At 37.9% G+C, this 13933-nt stretch overlaps 1 protein-coding gene across 1 annotated transcript; it reads left to right on the plus strand.

Moving 5' to 3' along the window:
- Positions 1-3119: 3119 nt before the first annotated feature.
- On the plus strand, positions 3120-13647 carry LOC122147805 (interleukin-1 receptor accessory protein-like; the record flags this gene model as incomplete). The annotated part of the gene is given in 9 exon segments (XM_042771729.1): positions 3120-3421; positions 4657-4843; positions 6602-6767; positions 7817-7876; positions 7939-8101; positions 8181-8329; positions 8508-8651; positions 8750-8893; positions 12793-13647. Coding segments are annotated over 9 exon segments (2034 nt in total), but the record flags the coding sequence as incomplete, so codon positions are not given.
- Between the last annotated feature and the right edge of the window lie 286 nt (positions 13648-13933).

Genomic DNA, 13933 nt, shown 5'->3' on the forward strand with positions numbered 1-13933 from the left:
CTGAGGATTCACGGTACTGCAACACTTCTCTCACTCTAATTACTTTGAACTTTCAAGGGGAGTCTCAGTTTGTAGGACCTCCCATACAGTGCAAAACTACTGATATTTCTAGGTAACCCAAGCCATCTTCGCAAAAACCAGCTCACTACCCTCTCCAGTTCAGTAACGGTTGAAATTGGGAACTTGAATAGCAACAGTGGCCAGAGGATTCTTGGTAATATGCCGTGCTGATAGACCCAAGCTATACACCACTCTGGAAGGCCACTCCTGTCAACTTCCTGCATCCATTGCTCACACTCCTCCCAGGTGTATCTTATTGCAGCTTTGTCCTTGAGTGTCGCGTTGAAAGTTTTCCCGAGACTTTTAACAGGGTTCTCTGTTATAGTTGGGATTTGGATATTCTCTATAGAGAATCTGAATTTTTCAGAGACTCTCCCCTTCTTTAGCACTGCAGATCTCGACTTTGCAGGCTTAAAGGACATCCTAGCCCACCCCATCAGCCGCTCCAGCCGCTTGAGTATACACCTGGCACCTGGTACTGACTCTGTTGTAATAGTCAAGTCATTGTTCAATGCCAGGCTAAACAAGGTGCAGCCTGTGATAATACCAACCTCCAACCTGCACCAGTCTGATTTAACTGGCCTTGTTGAAACTCTCAGGTGGAACTTGTTGTAAATAGTCCATAATGAGCTTTGTGATGCCTACAGGAACATGGTGCCTAAGCAGGGCACTCTCAAGAACTTTACGGGCAATTGAGCCATAGGCATTTACCAAATCTAACCACAGCACCACTAAGTTACCACTGGTTTCTCTGGCCTCTCTCAGCAGCTGCGTGATGACTCCTGTATGTTCCAAACAGCCTGGCACCTTTGGGATACCTCCCAAGGGGGAAGTCGTGGCCTAGTGGTTAGAGAGGTGGACTCCTAACCCTAAGGTTGTGGGTTCGAGTCTCGTAGCGCCTGTTCATCCATTACTTATTCACCCTTGAGCAAGTCAACGAACCCCCAACTGCTCCCTGGGCGCCGCAGCATAAATGGCTGCCCACTGCCCCGGGTGTGTGTTCATGGTGTGTGTGTTCACTGTTGTGTGTGTGCACTTTGGATGGGTTAAGCACGAATTCTGAGTATAGGGTCACCATACTTGGCTGTATATATCACGTCACTTTTGGACAGAGGTATCGATGTACTTATTCCTCAAGAAGTACTAGGTTAAGGGCTTTGCCACCATGCTGAAAAAGATATTTTCCTTCAACACTTAGCAAGGATATTATCCTAAACTAGTTGATGTCTACTGAGTTTTCTTCTTTTGGGATCCACACACCATTTGCATACCTCCATTGCTTGGGCACTTCACCTCTTCTCCAGATAACCTTGAGGATTTTCCACAGCCTTAGGAGAAGACGAGGGCACCGTTTGTAGATGTTATAGGTAGTACCACTTGGGCCAGGTGCTGAGCCAGCTCTAGCTTTCTTAATAACTTGTTGAACCTCTTTGAAGAGTGGCTCTCACAAGTCAAGGCGTCTGTTGGTTCTTGAGGGGTAAATGAGGATGTCACAATCTCCCTGTTCAACTTCTCTGTCTGGGTCACTGAAGGTGCTATGGAGATGTTGATCTATCTGGTCCTTTGTACATATCAGGACTCCACTTTTCTTCTGCCCCAGCAGCTGTTTTGTGAACTGGAAGGAATTGCTGATAAATGCTGCTCTCCTCCGTGCTCTTTCCCTCCTACGTCTCCGATGTAGCTCTGCTCTTCTCAGGGTTATGAGCCTTTTCCTCAGCATCACTCGTAATTCTTCCAGTGGTGCCCTTCCCTCCTCATTTGCCAACTTATATTGACTCTTTAGTTCTTAACGGATGTTATGGATTTTGTTGGCTCTGTTACTCCTAACATATGGCTGCTTGGTCTTTTTTTCCTCTGTGCCAAATCTCTCAGCTGCAACTGTCATGACCAATGTTGTTATTGTCTACAATCTCCTCTCCACCTCACCTTTCACTATTGTTTCCAATGCCAGGTCTATGTCCTCATCAAATCTATCCCAATCTGTTGTTTGACTGGCTCTAGGCCATCTGATCCGCACAGTCTGTGATGCTATGTTTGGCTGGACAGCATGCACCACTCGGAGGCTCTGGGTACTGTGGGGTGCTTCCTGACCCTGTTCCTCCTCTGTCTCACCAGATCGAAGATCTGTGCATTGTGGTACTCTCTGTTGCTCCTTACATTTCATCCTTGACTGGTGGATTTTCAGACCTCTCTGATTCTTACACATTTTGTCACAGGCGCACTGGATAATCATTGTTATTAGTCCATTGCTTTGGGTCGATAACCTTGTATCTGTCCACATAGGAAGCTCTTCCGCCCCCCCCCCCCCCGGGCTTCCCTGTGGGTATCTTTCTCTTCTTTGATCCGTAGCTTTCTGGGGTTCTCCCTCACAGGAGCTGCAGTTAGGGCTGCTAACCCACCCGCCCCAATTTGCTGTCTTTCTAAGCTGTCAACTGTCTCTCCAGTTGTCACCAAACTTACTTGATTGTAAACCAGACTTTCCTGGTAGTCACTGGCATCCCAGACAAAAGTGCTTTTAGAAACATCTTTATGATGCTATGCTGGGACACATCATCAGTGATATTACCTGGAGTCAGAGGGTGTTTCAGGGTCTTTCAAATATCATACACCCTCACCAAGGCGACCCGACCAGGGCTGATCAGCTGCCCTAGCAGCAACCCACGGATCTGCCCTCTTTAGCCAAATCCACCTAGATGCTTTTTCAGCTGCATCTAACATGGTGTAAATTGCTTTCCTTCACCTCTCTCCTGATATTCCAATATATACAGTACAGAGCTATAAAATGTACATGGAGCAGCTCGGATCATTTGGACACTTTGCAAAGACACTCAAACTTTTTTCATCAACTGCACTGCATCATTATAAAGTGAAGACAAATGCATAAGGCTTCTCTCATTCTAAAATGCATATACTGTTGCTTTGCCATTGTTTATTTGTGCTGTTCTTCCTTGTTTTTGACTTTATTGCATATTGTTTTTATTGTCTTGTACTTTTAATTTCAAACTGTCTATTTTGGGAAATCTGAGACATTGTTGAGATCTTGTGAGGTATGTTTCTGAGGTTGTTTGTGTGTTTCAGAGCTTCAGTGTCATGACTGGGGCGTGTGGAGTGAGGGTTCGGTGCAGGTGTATGACGGGGAGGTGGCGTATCTCTACTGTCCGCTCTTCTCTCATCCCACGCTCTACAGCTACAATCAGACTCAGAACAGCAGACTGTCTCTGCTGTGGTACCGACACACACACACACAGGAGCTGGAGCAGCCCATCAACCTCAAACTACACACACTGCACAAAGACCGCGAGTACCTGTGGATTCAGCCGGCTTCGGTGCTGGACGCCGGACTCTACACCTGCATGCTCCGGTAAACACTTACACACAGATGTGCAAAGCCATGACTAGTTGGTTGGTTGTCTGAATGGTTAAACTAGTCTTAAGGAAGCTGAATTAGTCTGACACAAATACATCACATTATGGAAGTAAAATGGGTTAGTGAATGCTGTTTCATGCAGGTAGAACATCATGATTACTAATTCCTGCAGCCCATAATATATTTATAAATTAATTTTTTTATGCCATTTTATACTTATAATGTGTGTAAATTGTTTCACATCACACCATAATTCATATCCCATATATGTAAAAATGATAAATGTTACAAAAATGTAATTGTTACATGTATGTATATGTAATATAAAAAAAAAAAAAAAAAATAATATAAAATTCTATAAATATACATGCGTAACCAAATCATGCAGGTTATTTCATCATATTTATTTATTTTATATTTTAAATAGTTTTATTTGGGTGTAATTATATTATTTAAAAATGTATTACACTAAATTAAACTTAATTTAATCTAAACAGAAATGTATAACCAAATCATGCAGGTTATGCCATCATGTTTGTGGTATAACCTAATCTAATCTAAATGTAATGTAATTCAATGTAATAATTTAATTTAATTTAATTTTTAATTAATTTCATTTAATTTAATTTTTAATTAATTAAATTTAATTTAATTTAATCAGAAACATGTAACCAAATCATGCAAGTAATTCCATCATGTTAGGAATAGGTTAGAATATAAAATAAAATAAAATAAAATAAAATAAAATAAAATAAAATAAAAGTACATATTATTTGGACATTAACATGTAATCAAATCATGCAAGTAATTCCATCATGTTAGGTTTAAGTAAGGATATAAATGTATCAAATCTAATATAATAATAATATATTATTATATAATAATATATTATAATAATAATAAATATTATTTGATCTAAATGGAAATATGTAACAAAACCATGCAGGTTATATCATCATTATAATATAATATAATATAATATAATATAATATAATATAATATAATATAATATAATATAATATAATATAAATAATATAATATAATATAATATAATATAATAAATTATTTGGATCTAAATATAAACATTGAACCAAGTCATGCTGGTTATTTCATCATGTTAGGGTTAGGTTAGGATATAAATACATATTATATAGATCTAAATATAAACATGTAACCAGTCGTGCAGGTTATTTCATGATGTTTTGTGTGTGTGTGTGTGTGTGTGGCAGCAACATTTCCTCGTGTGTGAAGATCGGCGTGAAACTGGAGGTGGTTCAGAAGGACGGAGAGTGTGACCCGAGAGCTAAACCTCACCTGAACCTGACCATACCATTCCAGAGCGAACGAACCCTCACCTGTCCAGACCTGAACACACTCACGCTGCCCAACAGCACACACTCCGTCAGCTGGTACCAAGTGAGTCTCTGTGTGTGTGTGTCTGTGTGTGTGTGTGTGTGTGTGTGTGTGTGTGAGAATAAACATCTGAGACTATCATAATTAAATATGATGCTGGAAACTCATCCGACTGGTACGAAGCAAATGAATTTCTTAATCTCCAGAGTCGCACGGCTAATGAACTGAGAATATGTGAACGCAAACAATCAGCATCATTCAGTTTAAAGGTTGTATGCGAGCAAAACTATCAAAATGCAAATCAGTGCAGGCTATTTGTCTGTTTAAAGAGTCGTAACAATGCAAGAAATGACCTGAAGCGATAGCGTGTATGAAAAAAGATGTATTATCTATATGCTAGTGCATTGTTATATTAATAACCTAAACACGTCTAAAATGCATTACTGTATATAGTTAAGATGGACCACTGCTATTGGAATGAATGGGAGAAAGTGGACACCCATATATGGCGACTCTAGTAAAATAAGTCCCGCCTTCCAAAAGAAAAGAGCCAATCAGCAGTCGGCAAAGTCACTATCTGGTCTTACATGAAAACTTGTGCTCCGATGACGCATTTCATGTCCATCTAGTTACACAAGAGTTCTCAGGAGGACTTGTGAAGATGAAATCACACTGCAGGTGTGTGCATTCAGCTTCAGATACACTGTGCCCTGATCAGACTACAAATCTATATGTCCTGCACAGCTTGTTAAAGGTCATTTCAGTCAAATGACAGTTTTAACTGCATTTTTTTGCTGCAATACGTATAAAATGCTTTTTTTTTAAAAGTTTGTGGGGAAAAACAGTTGCATGACATTTAGAAAAGTTAATCCAGCGTTTCTGTGGCAATCTATGAGGAGTTTTGTGTGTAAAAGTATATAAGGCATAAAGTGAGTTATTAGTGTTCTTATTATATAAAGGCCTATAAACATTATTACTGTATTAACGTCTTTATCAGGGATTCCCAAACTTTTAGTATTATTAACATACTATATATATATTTTTTATTTTTATGTTTTCCTTTTTCATTTTAAATTATTATTATTATTATTAATAAATTGTTATTTCTGTTTTAGTAATTTTAGTAATCTAAATAAAAGATTTGTTGCATTTACAGCTGAAAAAAAGTTACTTTTTTTATATTTTTTTATTTCAGTTAATATGTTTTTTCAGTAAAATTAAATGTTTTTAATTTAAATTTTCGTTTTAGTTAACGATAACAATGCTGTCAGCCTAATCCCTTTGGCCTAAAATATTTACTTGAAATCCCCCTAATATTTAAAGTAAATATTTAGATAGTTTAACAATGCATTTGCATGTTTGTGGTTTTCTGATGGTCAGTTAATCGCTGCATAACATGCAGGTAAACAAATAACATTTTTATTACATAATTATATTATATATTTCTTATATTAATTAAGTGTTTTATTTTGATTATTATTTTAATTTTAATTTAACATTTTTATTATTTAATAATTTATAATTTTATTAGTATTTTATTATCCAGGGTCTATAGTTATTTAAAACTAAAAGATAATAGCACTTAAAAAAAAAAAATTTGGTTACTTGAAATAAAACAAACAGAAATAAAATTAAATAAAATGAAATAAAAATGAATAAAAATTAAATAAACATAAAAATGAATAAAAGGACTAAAAATAAAAATTAAAAATAAACCCTCAGAATGACATCATCTCGCTTCTAGAGAGTGAAGGGGTTTGAGAAACATGAGACTAGTTGAGTGTAGGTCAAACATGCCGGGTGACGTCTGTTTCTCTGTAGTCATGCAGGACTACACTGTTTCGAAGCGACCGGGAGCTGAAAGGAGACGGTCTGGTGATCTACAGGATGCTGGAGCCGTACACCGGCCTCTACACGTGTGTGGTTTCGTACCAGATGAACGGACGCATGCTCAACTTCACACGCAGCATTAACGTCACAGCTGTTGGTACGATTTTATCTCATTTCTGTGGTTGCTTATTTGCTTGTTTTCTTATTTCTGCAATTGCAAGTTTATGTTTCATAATTCTGGCTTTTCGCAGATCTTCCTAGCAAAAAAAAAAAAAATAGGTATTTTATACACACATATATATATATATAATATATGTGTAATGACAAAAACTATAGAAAATAAAAACGAATAACCATAAAATGGGTAAAATTTTAATAAATTAAAATATTACTAAAACTATAATAGTTAACACTGAAATAACACTGACATCATCTCCTTGCAATTCCGTTTATTTCTCCCAATTTTGACTTTTGTTTTTTGCAATTCTGAGTTTTTATACCGCAATTGCGAGCTTATATTCACCATTCTGACTTTTCTCAGCTTTTCGTGTTTCCTCTCATCTCAGTTCTATTGAAGCTCATTTGCGTCCGGTTTAAAAATATAAAAAAGCTAATTGCAACGTTTTATCTCCAAATTCAGACTTTTTTTCTCTTGCAGTTGCAAATTATAAACTCATAATTCTCTTTTTACTTCTTATAATTCTGTTTTTTATTTCCTGCCACTGAATTAAAAATAAAAAAGGTAATTGTAAAAAAAAAAAGTATATATTTAAAAAAAATGCTTAATTGAGAAAAACTAAAAATTCAAATGAAATATAAGAATTTTAAATATTAATAAAAATTATAATAGTGAATAATTATAATACCACTGCAATTCTGAGTTTATATCTCACAATTAACTTATTTCTCCTTAGAATCCTGAATTTGTTTTCTTGCAATTCTGAGTTTATATCTCGTAACATACTTTTCTCGCAACTGCGAGTTTTTTATCACAATTCGGTTTATATCTCATATTTGTGACTTTAAATCGACCAATTCAGTTTTTTTTTTTTTCATGCAATTCTGAGTTTATTCCTCACATCTTAGGAGAATTATTTTCAGAATAGTGCGATTACCTGTTTTATAGTTTAATCTGTGGCAGCGAAAGCTTCCATATATTTGGTCTCCTCGTCTCAGGATTCACACCTCCGTCTCTCTCTACTGTAGTTCCTGACGTGGGCCCTAAAGTTCCCATCATTCTGAATCCCGCGAGATAACATATCCACAGTGACTCTGTGTGAGAGCCACACCCTCCTCTCCCCTCCCCTTCCTTGCCTTCTTCACTACAGTATGCATCACTGAACGTCTCCGCATTGCAGGAAGTACAGTGAATCTGTCCTGTCGTGTGTATCTGCCTCACCTGTACGAGGAAAAGCAGAACATCTGGTGGACTGTCGATAACAAGACCGTGGAGCAGCTCGCCGACCCGCGATTCCGCTCACCTGAGGCCACGTACGGATATGTTTCTCACTTCTTCAGTCTGTCTCGATCTCTGCTTTATTGACTCTTGTGTGTGTGTGTGTGTGTGTAGGCTTTTCTCATATGATTACGGTGACGAGATAAAAGAACGAGTCCTGTATGTGATGGATTTTTCATCTGACGACCTGCAGAGGGAGTTTAACTGCTCCGCCAGAAACAGCCGCGGGTTTAACACCAGCAGAGCCGTACTCAGAACCGAACGTAACTACAACTAACACACACATGCATATCTGTTCACATAGAATTTATTCCGGTGATGCGCAGCTGTATTTCCAGCATCATTACTGCAGTGTTCAGTGTCACATGATCTTCAGAAATCATTCTAATATGATGATTTGCTGCTCGAGAAACATTTCTGATGTGTGTGTGTCGTGTGTAGCGTACGTCCCGACTCTAGAGCTGGGCTGTGGTTTAGGTGTGACGCTGGCGCTCATGTTGATGATGTTCGTCATCTATCACGTGTTCTGGCTCGAGCTGCTGCTGCTCTATCGCTCGTGGTTCGGCTCAGATGAGAGATACACGGGTGAGCAAACACACAAACACACATTCACAGACACTTGTGATGGAAACAGCTATTATTGGAGATCAAACACCAGTAGTGACTGAACTCTGTTTCTGCAGATGATAAGCAGTATGACGTGTACATCTCATACGCTCGCAACAGTGAGGAGGAGGAGTTCGTTCTGTCCACGCTGCGTCGAGTCCTGGAGGCCGAGTTCGGTTACTCCGTCTGCATCTTCGACCGGGACAGTCTTCCTGGAGGAAGTGAGTATGACTCCAGACATACTGTACAGCAGCGGCTTCATTCACTGTTTAATGTGCATTTAAGAATGTGTATGTTTACTTCATTTACATTCACATTCACATTACTAGTCACTTTTACACCATTTCACCATTAAAATTAAAGCTTGAGGATTCGACATGTTTTAAAATTCGAGGGTTTGTGGCATTTGAACATGAACTTGATTGAACACAGTTTTATAAATATAAATAAATAAAGACTATACATATGTAAAAAAAAAAAATGTAAAATGCAAAAAAATTACTAAAATCACAGTAAAAAAAAAAATCTAAAATATTAACAGAAATTATAATAGTGTGTGACATTAAAATAACTAATAGAATGTTAAAATAAAATGTAAAAAATACATTTAAAAATAAATTAAATATTTTAGCTATTTAATTGCATGTCATGTGACCATCAACTGTGAATTTGCATATATAAATTGTTAAATTATTGAAATATTAACGTAAAAAGATTATAACAAAAAAAAAAAAAAACAAAAAAGGTGTCAGCATTGTTATTATTGTTAACTATTTTTATAAAGTCGACATTTAAACGATGCTGAAATACAGTAAGATACAGTTATTACATGAAAAACTAAATGAAACTTAGAAATAAAACTATAACCAAATTAAATCTAAATAGTAGTATTTTAAGGAATGAACGTAAATAAAATTAAAACTAAAACTAAAATTAATTAAAAAAAATTTAAAGATGAAATGACAGAAATAAAATCTAATACTGAAATAAATGTAAATGCAAAAAAAGAGAAAAAAACTGAAACTGACAAAAGCACATAAAAATATATATATATATATATATATATATATATTTTTTTTAATTTTTAATGATACTAGAATAACACTAGTATGTTTTGGCTGTATAGTGAATGTTAGTATGAAGTGTTGAGCAAAATGAGTGAGTGTGATGATGTACTCGTATGGTGTGTGTGTGAGTGAGTGTATTAACGTGTGTCTGTGTGTAGCTATAACAGACGATACGCTGAGGTTTGTGGGTCAGAGCCGCAGACTGGTGGTGGTTGTGAGTCCGTGCAGCGCTGTCCGCGGGACACAGGCTCTGCTCGAGCTGCAGGCCGGACTGACCAGCATGCTGCACGGCGGCAGCCTCAAGGTGGTTCTGATCCAGTTCAAACCGGTCCGGAGGAAGAGCTGGGTCAAAGAGCTGCGCCAGGCCCGGCTGGCACTGACGCTCATTTGCTGGAAGGGCGAGAAATCGGCCCCTCTGTCCTCACGCTTCTGGAAACAGCTGCAGCTGGAGCTGCCCATGAGGAGGGACACACAACACACACTCACCAAGCTACCGGACATCACACAACACACACCCGACACACACACGAAAAACACACATCAGGCAGAAGAGAAACTCATCGATCCTTACTCTACCAGTGCCTTATAGACATCAGCTGTGTCCACAGTCACACTGTATTTGTATAGCGCTTTTCACAATATTCATCATTTAAAGCAGCTTTCACATGTCTTATATCCGTATAGGAAGTCCTATAGGATTTTCAGTGTATATTTGGGATTATATTTATACTATTATGGTATTCAGGGATATGTGGGTCATATACAAAAATGGGTTTTCAAGCATCAAAACAAAAGTTTAATACAACTTTACATTAAAACTTAGCCCCCCCCCCCATATTTTGATCAAGAATCATTAACGACATTAAAAGACCCATTTGTCACTAAGAAGTTTTTAATCAATTAAAATATAATTAAAACAATTTTTTTACATTTATTTTGATGCGTACACCAAAATAGGATGCCTTGTCTTTGATCCATATATATATATATCATATTTAATTGAGTTTAATGACATTTAAATTTAAATTTAATTCAGTTTTAGTGCTTCAACTTATTGTATATCCGTTAGCATATATAATTTCCATTTAAGCTAATTACGTTGAGTTTTCATGAGGGATTTCCAGTGTTTTTATACTATTATAGTATTATTGATATTTTGAATTTATTTTTATATTTTTAGTTTTTCATCTAATATTTATATTTCATTTCAACTATTTCAGTTAACAAAAATGATTTTAACAAATGATTTAACAACATTTGCATATACACCGTTCTCTGATGTCCGTTAATAATATATATATATATATATATATATATATATATATATATATCTATATATATATATATATATATACAGTTTAAAAATATGTAATTTTATAATTTCGATTTATTTATCTTTTTTTATCAACTCTCAAAACCCCTGCAGTTCCCTCAAGAACCGACAGGGGGCGTGAGACCCTGCTGTAGTGGGTTTGGATTGAACTGCATTTATCTGCACTAAAGTAGATTATCTCCACTATGGCAAGGCAAGAAATAGTGTGCTATAAAAGAGGATTTTAGAGGTTTCATCCCCTCTTTAATGCTCCATAACAAACCTCCAGCTGTTTTCATTCAATTGCATTTGATTGATTTTGTTGTTGTCATGCACCACTGTTCTTCATATATGACCATGCCATGTCCAGTATGTTCTGTGATCATATTTTTAAACTTTTTTGATAAATAAAAACTTATTTTTGCATTTGCACCGGTTTCATTTATTCATTTCATGACATTTCTCACGATGATTTCATACTGAACCCGATCACCCCATGACAGCAGCTGACGTCCATGTCCATTATTTAATTACGCTCATGATCACGGATGATGAAATGTTTGCGAAAGCATTTCCTCTCAGTCATCGGTGAATAGAGGAAGTGGTAAAGCCTCAACCAATCACATGCTGTCTTGCCCGGGTGAATCTGGTTATGTGTGTTTCTTAGCTCGAGGTCTGGAGAAGCCAGATCAGCTCAGCTCTGATTCTCTAAAATGAAAAACCCCACATATGCCTAAATATATTGCAACCGTTTACGCACACGTTTCCAGCCTCCTTCGTTTTAGCAGTGTTTTTTTTTCCATTGGCAATTCAGAAAGTTCAAAAGGCATTCGAAAATGAACCACTTGTCATTAGTTTAAAGGAATAGTTCACCCCAAAATAAAAAATCTGCTGAAATGTGCTCACCCTCAGTTCACCCAAGATTTGGAGTTATTATGGATTATGGAGTCATGTTTTAGATTGAAGCAACATTTTGAAGTTAAAATGTCTTGGATGGATGTGTTTCTTACAAACACGCAGCTTTTGGCTTCATAGGATGTTAATGGATGGACTGGAGTGGATTATTGTGATGTTTACTTTTGATTTATTTATACTTATATGAGGCAAAGCTGAAAAAACAAACAAAAAAACATTGTGTTCATGCAATGATCCACCCAAAACAAAGGACTTCAGTTAAAGCTCAACTGAAATGATAAGAATTCCTCTTGAGAAGTCACATCTACAGTGAGATTATAATTCACATACTGTATATTTGTCAACAAAAGAGTAAGACTTTGTGCTTAATTAACACGTGGATGAAGTGAATGATGTTTGGGGTTGGTAAGTCTCTTCTGCTCACCAAGGCTGCATTCACTTGATCAGAAATACAGTAAAAACAGTGAAATATTATTACAATTTCAAATAACTATTTTCTATGAGAATATATATTAAAATGTATTTTATTCCTGCGATCAAAGCTGAATTTTCAGCATCATTACTCCAGTCTTCAGTGTCACATCATCTTCAGAAATCATTCTAATATGCTGATTTGCTGCTCAAGAAACATTTCTGATTATTATCAATGCTTTGCTGCTTCATATGTTTGTTGTCAAAAGAACAGCATTTATTTGAAATAGAAATCTTCTGTAACATTCATATTAACATTCATGATCAAATGAATGCATCCTTGAATAGAAGTGTTCATTTCTTGCAGAGGAAGTGTAATCAGCGCCTGCTGTGTGTGTGTGTGTGTCTGTGTCAGATCTGATGGAGTCGGTCCTCCGGTGTATGCAGGCGTGTCGGCGGCTGCTGGTGGTGCTGAGCTCGGACTGTCTGTGTGAGAAGAGCATCAGTCTGCTGTATGGCAAGCCAAAGTAGTCATAAACGCCTGTTCGGGCGTCTGACCTCATCACCGTGAGACGGCGCGCGCTCAGCGCCCCCTGCGGCGACATCGCGGAGCTGCGCAACAACTCCACCTCCGTGCGCTGGCACGGCGCGCGCTCCGAGCGGACGGACTCGCGCTCCTGGAAGCTGCTGCGGCTCGCGCTGCCTCTGCGACCGCTCGCTCTCGGGAAAAGACTCATCGATAGCACCTCCTCCCACTCGGACCTGGCGTCCGTGGCCACGCGCTACACGCAAGCGCAGACGGTCTCGCACAGTCGGCGGAGCAAAGGGGGGCGGGGCGGAACGAGGCACCTGGGCGTACGCGACAGAAGTGGGCGGCGCTGTGAGCAAAAGGGGCGGGGCTGTGCAATCTGCGTGAGTTTTCAGGAAAGTCGTCGAATTTGGGGCGGAGTTATCGCTACTCAGTGGAACACACACCTGCATCAGCCTGTAGCCAATGGGACGACACCTTACAACATGCATAACTCCAACACCGCACCTGGAAACGACCCCGGCAGTGACCCCAGCAGTGACCTGTGCCCCTGTGAACCAATCAACAACAACCTGACAAATGAGCTACAAACCACACACTGCTGACACACACTGCTGGACAACCAACCGGCCAATATCATGAATGAAATGTGTAGCCTAAATCACAATAATTATCAGGTAATATGTAAATAACAAACATTAATTCAATAAACCAAGTTAAAAACATCAGGCTGACCTTTGACCTGAGACTAATGAGTTTTTTCACTGGCATATTGCATACTGCACAGCAGCCTACGGCAGTGTTTCCCAACCTTTTTTTGATAAATAAAAAATCCCGCAGCACACCACTAAGCTCTGAAATATAGCAAACAAACAAAAAATATACAGGGGGTGGATTCTGCGTTGTCAGAGTTGGTATTGTGGCTTTATTAGACACTTGCACTTAACATTTTGTGAAAATCTAGCTCAAATCAACAAGGCTTCTGTCCAGCGAATGACTGCACGATGTGTTTTGTCCGTCATTAGAA

The sequence above is a fragment of the Cyprinus carpio genome, chromosome A15, assembly GCF_018340385.1.
Source record: "Cyprinus carpio isolate SPL01 chromosome A15, ASM1834038v1, whole genome shotgun sequence".
Classification (NCBI taxonomy): Eukaryota; Metazoa; Chordata; class Actinopteri; order Cypriniformes; family Cyprinidae; genus Cyprinus; species Cyprinus carpio.